General features: G+C 33.1%; 2 protein-coding genes across 6 annotated transcripts in view; one reads left to right on the top strand and one right to left on the bottom strand.

Annotated features, from left to right (window-relative positions):
* Positions 1-6,445, top strand: part of LOC111507110 (anillin) — a 39,787-nt gene extending 33,342 nt beyond the window's left edge. For 4 of the 5 annotated variants that reach the window (XM_023162363.2, XM_023162362.2, XM_023162364.2 and 1 more), the window contains exons 4-5: positions 1,799-2,139; positions 5,501-6,445. In XM_023162363.2, the coding sequence (XP_023018131.2) occupies positions 1,799-2,139; positions 5,501-6,124 (965 nt within the window). In that variant the 3' untranslated portion in view covers positions 6,125-6,445. The remainder of the gene's footprint in view (positions 1-1,798; positions 2,140-5,500) is intronic. The other variant, XM_023162366.2, reaches the window with a different exon arrangement.
* A 4,205-nt stretch (positions 6,446-10,650) lies between these two features.
* LOC111507112 (aldehyde dehydrogenase, dimeric NADP-preferring) lies at positions 10,651-12,525 on the bottom strand. Its single transcript, XM_023162367.2, has one exon. It carries the CDS (start codon positions 12,184-12,186, stop codon positions 10,684-10,686), a length of 1,503 nt encoding a protein of 500 aa, XP_023018135.2. The 5' UTR covers positions 12,187-12,525; the 3' UTR covers positions 10,651-10,683.
* Positions 12,526-14,311: the final 1,786 nt, after the last annotated feature.

The following is a 14,311-nucleotide window of genomic DNA, read 5'->3' as shown; positions in this document are numbered from 1 at the left end:
ATAGAGATAGGTATAGGACATTATTAACAAAAAAGTATTAAAATACCTGAGCGATTCCAAAAATGTATTAATATACGGGGTGTTCCATTTAAAAAAATAAAGTTGCTAGGACTTTTTGATGGAAGTGGCAACGCCGCAATGTTGAAAATATTTTAGATCGATAGAACAGGTAAGGAAATGTGAGAGGTAAAATTTTCAGAAAAGTCATGCTTTGCGTTTTCCAGAAACGTCTAACCTACCATCGACCGTGAGTCACGCTGTAGACATATCAATATAAGCGACTTGTAACATATCACCACCTGCGTACAGTACTGACAGAGAACGCATTAGGATAGAAAAAGATAAAATCTGACGTTCGACTTAGTGCGCCTCTTTCAATTTCATACAACTGGAATCGTGGTTCACGGATTTTAATAATGGAATATACATCAATTTTCAGCATATCATCCGTGAAATGAACGTTCCGTCATCTTAACCATTCTCTCATCTCATCTTTTCTAGAGGACATGTTTGGGCACTTTTCATACTTAACATTGTGGTGTGTCTATATAACCCAAAACGCTTTTTTCTGGAAGATTAGGAATCAACATTTCTTGCAACTACTTTTTGTAATTGCGGTAATTCATTTCGCTATGACAGTTGCCCGATTTTGTGTTAGATTTAAATAATAGATATGAATTTTTCACAAATTCATTTTCTCCTCCTGCTGCATTCACAATTATAAGTATCTCCCCTTTTGAAATTGGTGCAAGCAACCCTTCATTCAAATAATCATTCCAACTCTTTTCATGTGTATGTGAAGCATGGATATATGTTTTGTGTTGAATATAAATTATTGTTCGACCTTCTTCACGTTATTTCTTCATATCTCTGAGAAAATTTCATTGAAACTGCTGAATCGCCGATTTTTCCATGAGTAATTTTCAATTTTTTCTTTCATTTTCCTCCATCTGAATCCTATTACTTTCATCACTGTTCTCAGAGATTTATAAGATCCCTTGCAAACATTTTAGTCAACGATTTTTTTATGTATACGACGTGAGGTGGGAATTTTTTTCTCAGTAATGTAATTATTGATTATATGTTGACGAAGAACGCCTGAAATTATCAAAATCTGATTTTGATGCTTTTCTGTCTTTTTTATTAGGCATTAAAAAAAGAGGATGACTCACCATTTTCAATTGTTTTCATTTCACGAGCTATTCTTTTAATGCTAGCCAAACTTACACCCGCCGCTTTTGCACAACGCTCTTGAACTTTTTTCAGGTTCATGCTTATGCCATTATTAGCTTCTCATTGCATGAAAAAAAAAATACATTAGCAATCACTTCAATTTGATTCGAATGCCCATTTTCTTAGAGCACAGACTTTTGTCGCGTACTATACTTCACCGAAGTGGACACTATACAAGATTGTCGTTAACACTCAGCTCCGATCATCTTTAAAGGTTTTCTACCACGCACATCTCAGGGGAGGTCCTAAGCCGAGACTTTGAAGTCGCTTCCTAGATTTGATTTGTTTAATGTGAGCCATGAATTAACGGAATATGTTTAATAAGTACACAGAAAAACCGAAACTAATTACGATTTCTAGTCGGCTCAGCATTTTGTATATCTGGTGACATCAAGCCAGGTTTCACTGAATCGCTTCTTTGAGGATGTTTTTTCAAGCAGAAAATTTACTGAGAATTTCTTTTTTCGCCAATATCTTCAAATTACGTGCCGATTCGATTTTATAGATAAAAAAAATAAAAATGAGCATGTTGCCATTTATTGAAAAACGATCGATTATTTTTCAGCTATCACCAAAGCAGCACTCACCAGTGAAATCAACACAATAGAGTTCAACACTTATGAGACCAGCTCCGATCCTAGATGTTATGGAGATATAAAAATCACTGATGTAGCCTTCCATTTGAAGGAAAAAGTGACCGTTCTACCTCATCACGCAGACTCTAAGGAATATTTTGTAGCGGTGGCAGCTTCTGGGAAGAAAATTATTTGTAGTGAAATATCAGAAGCAAAAGACCATGTCATTCCTATTAGAAAATGTTTCGAATTTGATAATCTTCTTGCCGATTTTGAAATATCTATCAGTGTCTATTCAATGACCATTAGGAATAAGGTACATATAATACAGGTGAGTATATTTTCATGGTGAAAATAGTTTCGAAAATGATATGATTTTCACGGGACATTTTAATTAATAAAATTTGAATCTCAAGCGGGGTCAATAAAACCCAAGTCTTCAAACTTACTAAAAGGTTTTACAAAGACCGCGACAAGTGTTTTGCTTTACACTAACTTCCTGATCCTATGATCCAACCAGATTGATTATATCTGAAAAGACCGGATATGATCATTTATTCATTATGAAACATTCAATCGGTTTAGTGATATGATACATACCAGACCCTAATGATAATTTTCGTAAATAAAATCGACATATTGTTCAAATATTGAAGCTCTCTGCAATACCATTGAAAACTCAACAGTATTTGATAACTCAATAATTTTGTATATAATTTGTAGTAACAATGGTATCCATTGATTACGAATTCAAGGCAAGGACCTTTAATTTTCATTAATTCGACCAAAATGAAACTATGTTCAAAATTTTTTGGGAATTTGTAATCTTTGCGAATTTTTTGAAAAAATATATTACTATGTGACGATATGATCTTTATAACAGTATGGAATTACGAAGCCTAGCTATTCAGTTACCTATTGAGACACTAACTAAATGAGTTTAAAATGTCATATATATTGTAATCACTTCATGTTCCACAAGTTAAAATTGAGTAGCTACCACTCTGTATGAGTCTGTTTTCACATTGCTTTCCCACATATCACTCATATGGGTTGGAATGCTTCTCTATATTTGTCTGAATTTTAAAATTCATTAATTCATCTACGAACCGTCTTTGGCCGACAAAGTTTATACTTTGATCGGGGTACAAAACGCTATAGCCAAAAAACGCTTCAAAGCCTGTAAAAAATAGTATTTGCTGGAGTAAGTAATCAACAACCTACACCTTATATACATGTAGGTAATACTTTTCTCTTGCCAAGCATAATATCAAACGGACCAAAATAAGAAAGCCCAGTTTGTGTAAAAACCAACCTTAGCTTGCTCTACCCGGATACCCGGTAATCCGACATCAATGGATTCACTTTTCTAGGTATTAGCATGAAATACCAGTTGCAAGAACGAATTCTTTGTTTAATGATATTTCGCCAACCGACAGGTCCGCCCAAACCAATTCCAAGCCCCTAGGCAAATACAATCTTGTGTGGGCCCCTTTCGGTATTACAATATCCCCCTCCCCCCACGTCAAACCCAAATATGAATGTTTGTCTTAACCATATCACCTTCTTTTGAGTGTTTCTTCTTTACTTTATGATAGTATACTATCAGTTTCACTATGAGTAGATACTTACTCAGTATTGTGATAGGATGTTGACTCTTGAAAGAAGATGATGTGAATGAAGAGTCGTAACTCATGCAACCTATTCGTAATTTGTTTGACTCAACTCATCAGAGTAATATCGAAACCAAAAGCTCTCCTCTGGAGAATCTTTGATAGAACCATTTTGTTCTTTGTAAATCTTTTGCTGTCGTTGTCTATGGTCGTTTACCATCAGTTCCTGGGCCAATTGATTTTTGTACGGGTGTGGGACCAAGTCATGACGCAAAATTCGCCAAGTTGTAGTCTGCGAAAGACCGAGTTCTTGTGAGCTACGCGAAATCGACTGCCTCGAATTCTGCTGTACACTCTCACAGACATCAGCGGCGATGCTTTCGGCAGATCATGAGTTCCGTCGACGTACGGGTGTTGGGTGGACTCAAATTTATCCACCTTATTACGAATAGTTCTCAGTAGGACTATTATGGCGACCGTGAAATGGGCGAAGCGCGCAGTACGTTGCCCGAACAGAACACCCATTTTGATAAAACAATTTTATTATTTGCACAGACCATTGCACATTTATGCAAATGTGTGCATAAATGCTATATCCGTCTTTCGTGATTCGGCAAAACAGACTGAATAAGTAACAACTAGGTAATTTGACAGATGTAGCTTTAATAAGATGGCCGTTTACAATTGTCAAAGTTCGGAAGTCCCGTTGAAAGACCCCCATGTAACAATCTTTTTTTCAAGAACTTTCCTCGCATATTTAACTAAGCGAGTTAACAGGCTAGGAACCAACAATTCCAACCTTCGAGTCGTTACCAACTGGAAGGGGGTTACCTTTGATTTAGCACACATTCGAACATACAACACAGCCCCATATCTCTCTCAGCTGGCATCCGTAAAAGCGACTAACATTACCGGAGACGTCCTCATTGAACCGGAAAAATGAGGAAACTGGATCTCTTCCAACCTCTCCAATGTTACGAAACGATTATTTTCGTTCAATTCCTTTTTGAACCTCGGTATCGCCTTCCAGCTTGAACCACCACAGCTTTCTATCGACAATTTTGAATACATTATGAATGGAGCTACCAAACCAATAGGATTGAAATATCGAGCAACCGTAGAGAAAATTAATATTTTTGTACATATTTCATCGGATATTTCAAAGTGAAATTACAAACCATTATCAGGATCCCAATATATTTCCAAAATTTTTATCTGTCAAGAAAAAAATGGATGTAAAGATAATAATATGCTTAAATTAAAATTGAACTAAGGATGAACTAACACTAACCCAGGGGTTCTCAAACCATAAAAAAACAGATGTAACTGTTCAAATAAACATTAATTTTTGTCACTTGAATTTCTTTATAATAAGAGACAGTAGGAAACCTAACTGATTTTAAGCACTTGCAGTAGTTTTATGACAGTCGATCTCGCGTCATTTCAAGCTCAAGCTCTAACTTTTAATGCTTATATCGACACATTTTGGATAGGTATTTGAAAGGAATGCAGGAATGCCTAGAACTGTCCACAACAGCAATTTGTGCCATTTGCCATTTTCTGTGGAAGATTCCCACTTTTTTGTATAAAGATGAAGAAGCAGAAACCCAAAATCTTTACCAAAAAAAACATCTATGTGCAATAAATGCTTACATATGTTTTATTCAAAAAAAAACTACAGCAATAACTAATTTTTTTACTTTTCCTTCCTAGACACATCCCGCGAATCCCCTGAAGGTCGCGATCCACCGTTTGAGAACCCCTGCACTACTTGATACCGTATTATTTCTTGAATTCCCAACATTTACACATAGGTAATTTCAGATTGGTAATTTTACCACTTAACAAATTTGAAAAAGGGAATGATGATATCCTGTAATGCACACTACATTCCCAAATTTCACTACTTATCGAATCAAATAAACCGGATAATTTGTAGTGTTGCCAAACTTCTTGAGCTGATTTCTTGTCAATGAATTGAATGACATAAAAATTGAAACATGCGTAAGGGATGAAATGCATTTTTGTCTATCTTTTTGCTATTGAAATTATATAATTTTTAACTTATATATTTTTCAGGAAAACATGAAATGTCCTTCTCCGAAAAGCATTTTGAGATGTACCAAAGAACCTAGAAGGCACAAAAGTATCAATAAAACCTTATACATAGAACCTTTGGCATTCACACTCGTGGGAAAATGTTTTATAAGGAATAAGGAGCTATCAAAGCCATCAAGCACTATTGATTCAAGTCTCAAACTGCATACTGTACCTCCTCATTCATCAATTGCTGAAAAGATTGATTTCAAAATAGACCACGCGTACCACCTAACTAACAAAACTTCAGGATTCTTAACTATAGGAATTGAAAATGAACAATTGTTCACAACGTGGAATCGACGTTGGTGTCTACTAGAAGGGTCAGATTTCAAATACTGGAACTATCCTTCCGAAGAAATAGCAGCCCCTCTCGGAAATATAAATCTCTGTTTCAGCAAAGCTCAAAAGGTTATACCAGCTGACAGGACAATTTGTGCTAGACCAAGAACTCTCATGATTCCAATTCAGAACGACACAAGTGAAAAAAGGTATTTGCTGTCTGCTGATACTATAGAAGGCCTGAAAATGTGGGAAAATGAGCTCAACTTCGTTATAAAGTCCCTAATGATTTGGAACGGGATGGAATGTCTTCCAGTTGAATGAGACTGGGATGGAATGAAAATTGTTAATTCGATATGTGCATGAGTGTAATATGTGTGCGTCCGTTTATTTTCTAAGTTCAAAAAGCGTTTCAAAAACGCAGCTTTTCATTTTATTTATTTTTAATATGCCAAAATAACTACAAAAATATACATTTGGCATATGAAACTTATTTATAATCAAAATACGACGATCCTTATGTATTAAAATTGCTAAAAAGAGAGATTACGATTTTGTAAAAGATAAGATGATCTGATTTTCAGTGACTGATTTCAAATGATCTATATTGTAATATATTTGATAAATAAATGATTCCTATCTGAATATCGTTTCATGTAAGATAATTTTCTACTTTGAAAAGGACACAAGTACGAAATCGACATCGATCATGTTTACTTCAGCAGAAAATGTGTCAAATTTAATGAATATCACCAGACATTAATTAAAATATATTGAACATCATTTACAATAACAGTAACTTTCGAACTGCTTTTACGTTTTATTTAGAATGCAACATTAAAGTAAATTTTTGTTGTTGTATTCTTAATATTGAGAAATTTTTGTAACAAAAAGTTGAGTTCTGGTATGATACTTGTTTTGATTTTTGTGCATTTGAAACCCAAATTATGACCAAATCGTAGAAAGACTATTGCTTTAAAAAATAAATGAATAGGTACAATATTCAACTCCGCTTTTACAGAATGGCACAAATATCAGTGTCAAAATTTAGCGAGACTCTTGAAAATAGGTTAACTTTTTAATGGCGTTTTTGTTCCGATATAAACAATTCCCTTAGAAGGCTTCTAAATTTTTTGACGATATTTTTCCTCAATCTTCAGTTGTGGTAGGATTTTATATATCTAATTCACGGCCACTAGATGAAAACGCTGAAAAATGGCTGCTGACTTTACACCTTTGGTTTTTATTAGTTTATATATGTTTGGAAAAATAAAAATCACACGTACGAGAGTAACAGTTACTGAAAAAATGTATTCAATTCCATCTCTGTTAATTATTCAGATACAACACTCGCGAATAAAAAAAATTATTGGTGTCCTCTGGTCACCAACAAACTAGATCATTCATCACGAAAAAAATTATTCTTTCACAAGAGACTTTTTCATTGATTCTGTTGACGGTATTACAAAAATTATTCAGGGAAATTATTGTACTCAAGTCAAATTTATATGGGTTTCGAAGAGATAAGAATTGTCATCTTTTTCGTTATTCAAACTACACCATCCATTATTTAAAAGAAGGCTGAATTGACAGGTTAAAACTTTTTTTGGAAATAGTATCAAAATCTGCCCATACAAAAACCTGAGCCGCTGTTTCACCGTTTCTTATCTATAGTTATGAATTTAAATTTAAGATTCAAGCTTTATAATTCCATTTCAGAATCTATGCTCAATGAATGTATTTCCATCCATACTTATGATCACTTTAAGGATCTCAAACTAGCCAATCCAAAATTTAATATTCGGTCAGAAATAGACGAGCTGCAGTTGTTGACTTAACACCATTAGCGAATTGCAAATTTCGATGCAATGCTCCGCAATATTTTTCTGAATCTCGCAATATGGCCTTCCGTCGTGTCATATCCCTATAGAATGACGTTTATTAATAAGTAATCCTTTATAAAAATTTTTCTTATTTTATGTTGACCTATATAAATGATGCACTTATGAAATTAGTAGTCAATAATTCAGACACTAATGATGACACATATTATATCCATTATCATAGTGTACTTAAAAATGGCGGCTCACAATTAAAAGTGGTATTTGATTTGATGGTAGGTATTTTTGAAACTTCTCAGTCATTTGTTAAATAACATACCTTTCAACTGCTCAAAAACTGCATTATGATTTAGCTTCTTTTTATTAAAATTCAGTGTTTTCACGTATGCTTTCACAACTGAAATAAAATCCATGTTTTTGCAAATATCAGTTAATCTCGCACATTAAAAATTCCAAATAATTATTTGGAGATGTTCACCCAATGATTTACCTCAGAAATATGAGTTGACCAGTCATTTTTGGATCAAGATCGATCCCATTTTGGCATATAGCTATTTTGCAGCTTTGTGAGAATGAAATTGAGAATTTTCCTTCTAACAAGTGAAATGTTACCTATGTGCATATATGAAGATGTCGTCACCACAGGTTCTGATGATTTGAAAGGGGCTCTTGAATTAATAAATCAGCTTATTGAATAACTCAAAAAGGTGGGATTCAAATGACGTAAAATTGGCATAAGCTTCTAAAGAATATTCCAAAATCCCTCATCAATTGACTATGAAAATGACTTATTAAGATTTTGGGACTTCGGTGACTGAAATCATCAGATTCCTTTTCATGAATATTAAAAATACCGTTTGTGCAAAGCGCGCAGTTTTATCGGATTAATCAATTTGTTACCCATTGGGTTTCTCGCTTCCCTTTTTTTGCCAATACCTGTTGATTCTGAGTCTTATCGGGATGAATCTACACCTCCTGAAATTCAAAAGCTCTGAGAAAACTATAAATCTCGATTGTCAGATATCAAAATCTTACTTATTCCGCTCTTTGCCTAATTTTTTTTATTTAATGCTAATGCTAATTTATTCATATGTGTTTGTATAAATATATAATGCAAAACTGAAAAATAAACAAAAACCATACTATCTACATAAAAAAAATACATGAGATCAATAACTATTTCATTGAAAATTTATTATGATTATAAAAAAAATTAGTTTGGTTCTTTTAGTAACTTTGCTTTGTCTTCTATTCGTTTTTGATATTTTATAAAAGAAAGAAAGTACCATTCATCAGTCATTATTTGTTTTCCATTACATTTGCCAAAGTCTCCGCTACGTCGCCACGAGATTGAAATTTCGATATGGTTGGCAATATCGTCGTGGGCATTTGTCTCACCACAATGATCTAAATAATTCAGTATTTTATTATATCATTTTTGGCCAAGTTAGGTTGGGTTAATTTTTTATTGGAAAATTTTTAAAAATTGACATTCCGAAATCTGTAGAAAATGGTTTAAGACAAAATGTATATCAAATCAATATCAATATATTGGGAGGGATGACTTAATAGTTTGATAGGAACAGTCCGATGGGAAGGCATTAGATAGGGAAATATGAAAAATCACAAAAGTAAACTAACCCGAAAAGTTAGATTAAACTTTTCTCAGTGGTGGCAACATTAGCATATCAAGGTGAAATATTTAAAATGGAAATTATTTATAAAGTTAGTGGGTACATTTACTCCTATAGGGACAATAAATCGACATTTTTTAAGCAAATATATTGTCAAAAACAATAAAATATTAATATGAAGATATAATATGAAAAAGTAAACGAACAAAGTGTTTCTCTGTAGAATACTTAAAAAATCATTTTCAGTACATTAAAACTCCAATTATTATCCAAATCAATCAGGATCAACAATTGTTCAGATAATCAAATATAAGCTCATCTTACAGGAAAAAACTCCTTAAATGATTAAAGTAACTGACTAATGCTCCTTTCTGGTATTATAATTACGTTCAGGGACATTTTTCTATTGAAAGATTTAAATTGCCTGGCAAATGTGGTACATTTCAAAATCAAAATTAGAAGGCACTATGAAGATAGATCTGTATCTGTGCCTGATTCGTGATAAATTGTTTGCAATGTAATTTTGTCTAAAAAAATTTAAAAAATTTTCTTCCCAAAGTGAACAATATAGTTGTAGTTTGCATAACAGGAGTTCTACTGTAACTGAAAAAGTTAACACGTTATACATACAAATACATTCATTTGATCACTTTGACAAATATTTATAAGATGTTTTCAAGAACCAACAATAAATGATAACATGATATGGCATAATTAAAATTCATTAAAAATTTGTAAATGTCACAAAATACTTTCCAACAAGAAAATGTTCAGTATATATCCACTATCAGACATTAAATATAATTATAATTTTATGATAAGGACCCAAAAAGAGGAGTAGCTGAAGAATCAACAAAAATAATTGAAATGATTTTGATAATTTTATTAGCCATCAAAATTCTTCACCTATAAATTTTTTTCACTATGAAAAAGCTATCATGACATATTTTTGAAATAAAGTTTGTGAAGATCAAATTGTAAGGTGTAGTTTATGAAATTCACCTATAAAGACAAGAAACTAGATCTACTAGACTATATAAATCTTCAACTACTTTAGAAAAAAATTTTCAACTATTAAATTCGGCACAGAACTGAAAGTAATTTGCAAATATGTTATTGAATTCATTTATGAACTAAAATACTAAACTCATGATTACATACTTATTTAAAATCCTGATAAAAAATGTATTCAACTTCAATTATCGTTTACCCATTTCAATTATTTAAAGTAACTCTCAGAACACACCTTATTTAAATATTTATCCTCAAAAAAAGTTGCCAAAAAAATGTATCTTTGAAAGTTATTAGAAATTTAGCACCCGGTTTTTATATGCAAGACCCACACCATGGGAAAATATGTTCACTTTGTTCTACCACCTCTTATAAAAAAAAAAAAAATAAACTGCACTTATTGCTCGATAAGTGAGGATTGGATGAACTTTACAATGTAAAAAAATGCAACGCCAAGACCAAAACACATTAAATGAGTCAGATATTTTTTTGGCAAAGATAACCCAGGAGCCAATAATATTCTCAAATAAGTCAAATTTGCTTGAGTGTAAGGAGGATACCTGGGACAAGATAGAGTCTCTCCAATTAAGCCCAAATTTTTATGCAGAACACCCTTTTTATGAGTGAATGTATCATAACTGTACTTCCCATGATAGTGCCCCATGCCGCTATTGCCAACACCACCAAAAGGAAGGGAGTGTACAGTTAAATGCATAATAGTATCATTCACGGTAACTCCACCAGCAGGTGTATTCAACAAAATTTGCTCGATATCTCGTTTTCTGTTGGAAAAAATGTATAAAGCCAGTGGCTTCTCTCGACTATTTATAAATTTTATAGCATCATATGCATCTTCAATTGAGATTATTGGCAATATGGGACCAAAAATTTCCTCTTGCATGATTGGAGATGATGGATCAACATTTATCAGTATTGTTGGGGCAATGTATTTGTCAGCGAAATCAACTTCGCCTCCATGGGCCACCACATTCCCTTCTATCAAAGTGGAGAGTCTTTGAACATGTCTCTCATTCAATATCCGACCATAGTCTGGGCTGGATTTGGGATCCTCTCCAAAAAGTTCTTTCAAGGCTTTCTTACATGCGGTCACAAATTTGTCTTGGAGGCTTTTAGGACAAAGAAGATAATCTGGAGCTATACATGTCTGCCCAGCATTAACACATTTTCCCCAAATTATTCTTTTAGCAGAAACTTCTATATCTGCTGTTGAATCTAGGTAAACAGGACTTTTACCTCCCAATTCCAAAGTTGTTGGTGTTAAATGTTTAGCAGCAGCAGCTTGAATTATTTTCCCCACTGTTGTGGATCCAGTGTAGAAGATATAATCAAATTTCTCTTTCAACAATTCAGTAGTTTCAGGGATTCCACCCTCATAGACTTGAAAAGAATCAGCATCTAGATATTTTGAAATAGACTTCTCTATGAATTTTGATGTAGCAGGTGACAATTCTGATGGTTTAATAACTACACAGTTTCCAGCTGCGATAGCACCAATAACAGGAGATAAGGTGAGGAGAAGTGGGTAATTCCAAGCCCCCATAACAAGTACAACCCCAAAAGGTTCATGTAAGATATAAACTGAATCTAGAATATTAGCAATTGTTGTAGGTGGTTTCTCTGGTTTTGACCACTCACGAATATGCATAAGTACATACTCAATTTCACAAATGAGAAAGTTAACTTCCATCAACAATGATTCTATTTTGCACTTATGCAGGTCATCAGCAAGGGCTTGGGTAATTTCATCTTTATTTTCTTCCAATAAGCGTTTCAGAGCATTCAGCTGTTTGATTCTGTATCCAATTGGTTTAGTCTTTCCGCTATTGAATGCGTTCCTGAGCTCACTAACTAGTTCTGTAGGATTTTTATTTTTCGACATCTTTTACAGAATCCTTTTTTGGAAACAGTTCAACAGAACATATAAACAATAATCACTGATTACAACAACTAATGTTCAAGATTCACTTATTCGTTTCTCTTTCAAAAATGAAAGAACCTTGGCCAAGGCCAAAGTTAATGACCAGCTGAAACCGGTTAAAAAACTGGTCGAAAATTGGATAATTTCCACTCCAACTAGTCAAAGGTTGCGATAGCATCCAATAATCTAATGTTCACAGTCCAATATGTCACAGAATAGTAAACAATTGTTTATTCTGTGTTATGTTGTTGTTATACAGTGAACTGTATACCATCTATACATACTACCATAGTATACATTTCACTGTTAGTTGTCAGTTGTCATATTGTTGTCAGTTCACAAATCACTATCTTCTTCTTCAGTAGAAAGCTAAAGGCGCGACTTTTTGAAAAAAGTACTAGAGGGCGAACAAAAAAGTACTAGATGATACAAAAGAAAGATGAATCCATCAATAATAATTAACACACACATATATAATTGGGAAAGAAATTTTTGACTTTCTACTCTTTCAGTTTTATACTAGAAAATGTGGGAATCTTCCTAAGGAAGAAATAGCCACTAATTCCAAAATAAAATATTTTTCCGCTTACCTCTATCCAAAGTATACATTTCCTGGCCTCATTGTAGGGAGCGAAGTCGTACTTTTCCTCACTAGGGAGGAAAAGTAAAAGTGATGTCATGGTATATAATCAATGAAATAATTTATACGGCATTGACAATCTAAACTATATTCTATTATATAAATATAAAGTTTACCGTTTATTTATAGAACAACCTGTATTTTGCAATGTGGTATAAATTAGTAGGTATTTTAATTTAACGAGTTTTTCATTGGTAATTTGTAAGATTCATAGATCCATCCGGTTTTCGAATTTATGACAAATTTTATAGTATGCTATGGTCGTTTGACAGTTTCAAAGTGTGATTCACCATACATAATAGGTATATCTGTAAAATATTAAGAATATTTTAGAAATGAGTGATTCAAGCGATTTTGAAGATATAAATAATACACCACCGGATATTTTGGAACAAGTTAATGAAACGGTACAATCTTTATTGCCCCAAAAATCTAAAGATGAATACGAAAAACAATATTTACATTTCAAGCGATCGCGATGGGCCGAAGAAAATCATATTCGTATTTACTCAGAAAATGTTATGTTGGGATATTTTTCGATATTAGCAAATACACTAAAAGCCTCTACATTGTGGTCCAAGTATTCGATGCTACGTACCATGCTTCAAATAAAAGAAAATATGGATATTAAATACCCAAAATTAATTGCTTTCTTGAAAAGGCAAAACCAAGGATATAAACCTAATAAGGCAAAAACCTTCTCAAGAGAGGAACTAAATAAATTTTTATTAGAAGCCCCCGATAATAATTATTTATTATTGAAGGTAAGATATTTTCGAGAAGTAAATATATTTAAATAATTAAAATTAAATATTATAATAGAGCTAAAGCTTTATGCTATGTTTATGATTCCGCAAAAGTAGTTTATTAGGCTCAATAGCGCAGTGACTTGGTGCACCGCTCATTATTCATGACGGCCTTGTAGTTTTTGGTTCGAATTCCAGCGTCGACAGTTTTTTTTCTTTTTTATAAATTAGTTTTCTTTGTTTTGTGGGTTTTCCTCATTTTCGGATTTTCAGGAGCATGCAGGTGTACTACATGTATTGAAGATAAAGGTTCAATATTAATAGTAAATATACCAAATTCTAAAACAAATATTCAGAGAACGTTTGTAATCAATGCTTCACTGGGAAATGGCCCTAATTATATTGATATTTATAGAAAATATATATCGTTACACCCTAAAATAGATCAGACACGTTTGTCTGCTATAGAACAGGAAAATGTATCAACCAAATGGTTGGGAAAAATACTATAGCTAAAATTCCTACAAAAATTGCAGAATTTTTAAAACTGCCTAATGCCATAAATTATACCGGGCATAGTTTCAGAAAAACCTCGGCAAGTTTACTTGCAAATTCTGGAGGAGACATTCTTACTTTAAAGCAACACGGAGGTTGGAAGTCTACAAATATCGCTGAAGGATATGTACAGCAATCTCTTGTA

Source organism: Leptinotarsa decemlineata, unplaced genomic scaffold (genome assembly GCF_025532065.1).
Source record: "Leptinotarsa decemlineata unplaced genomic scaffold, Ldec_3_MD MMD2_tig00000010_RagTag_RagTag, whole genome shotgun sequence".
NCBI lineage: Eukaryota > Metazoa > Arthropoda > Insecta > Coleoptera > Chrysomelidae > Leptinotarsa > Leptinotarsa decemlineata.
This window is presented reverse-complemented; position numbering and strand designations above follow the sequence as displayed.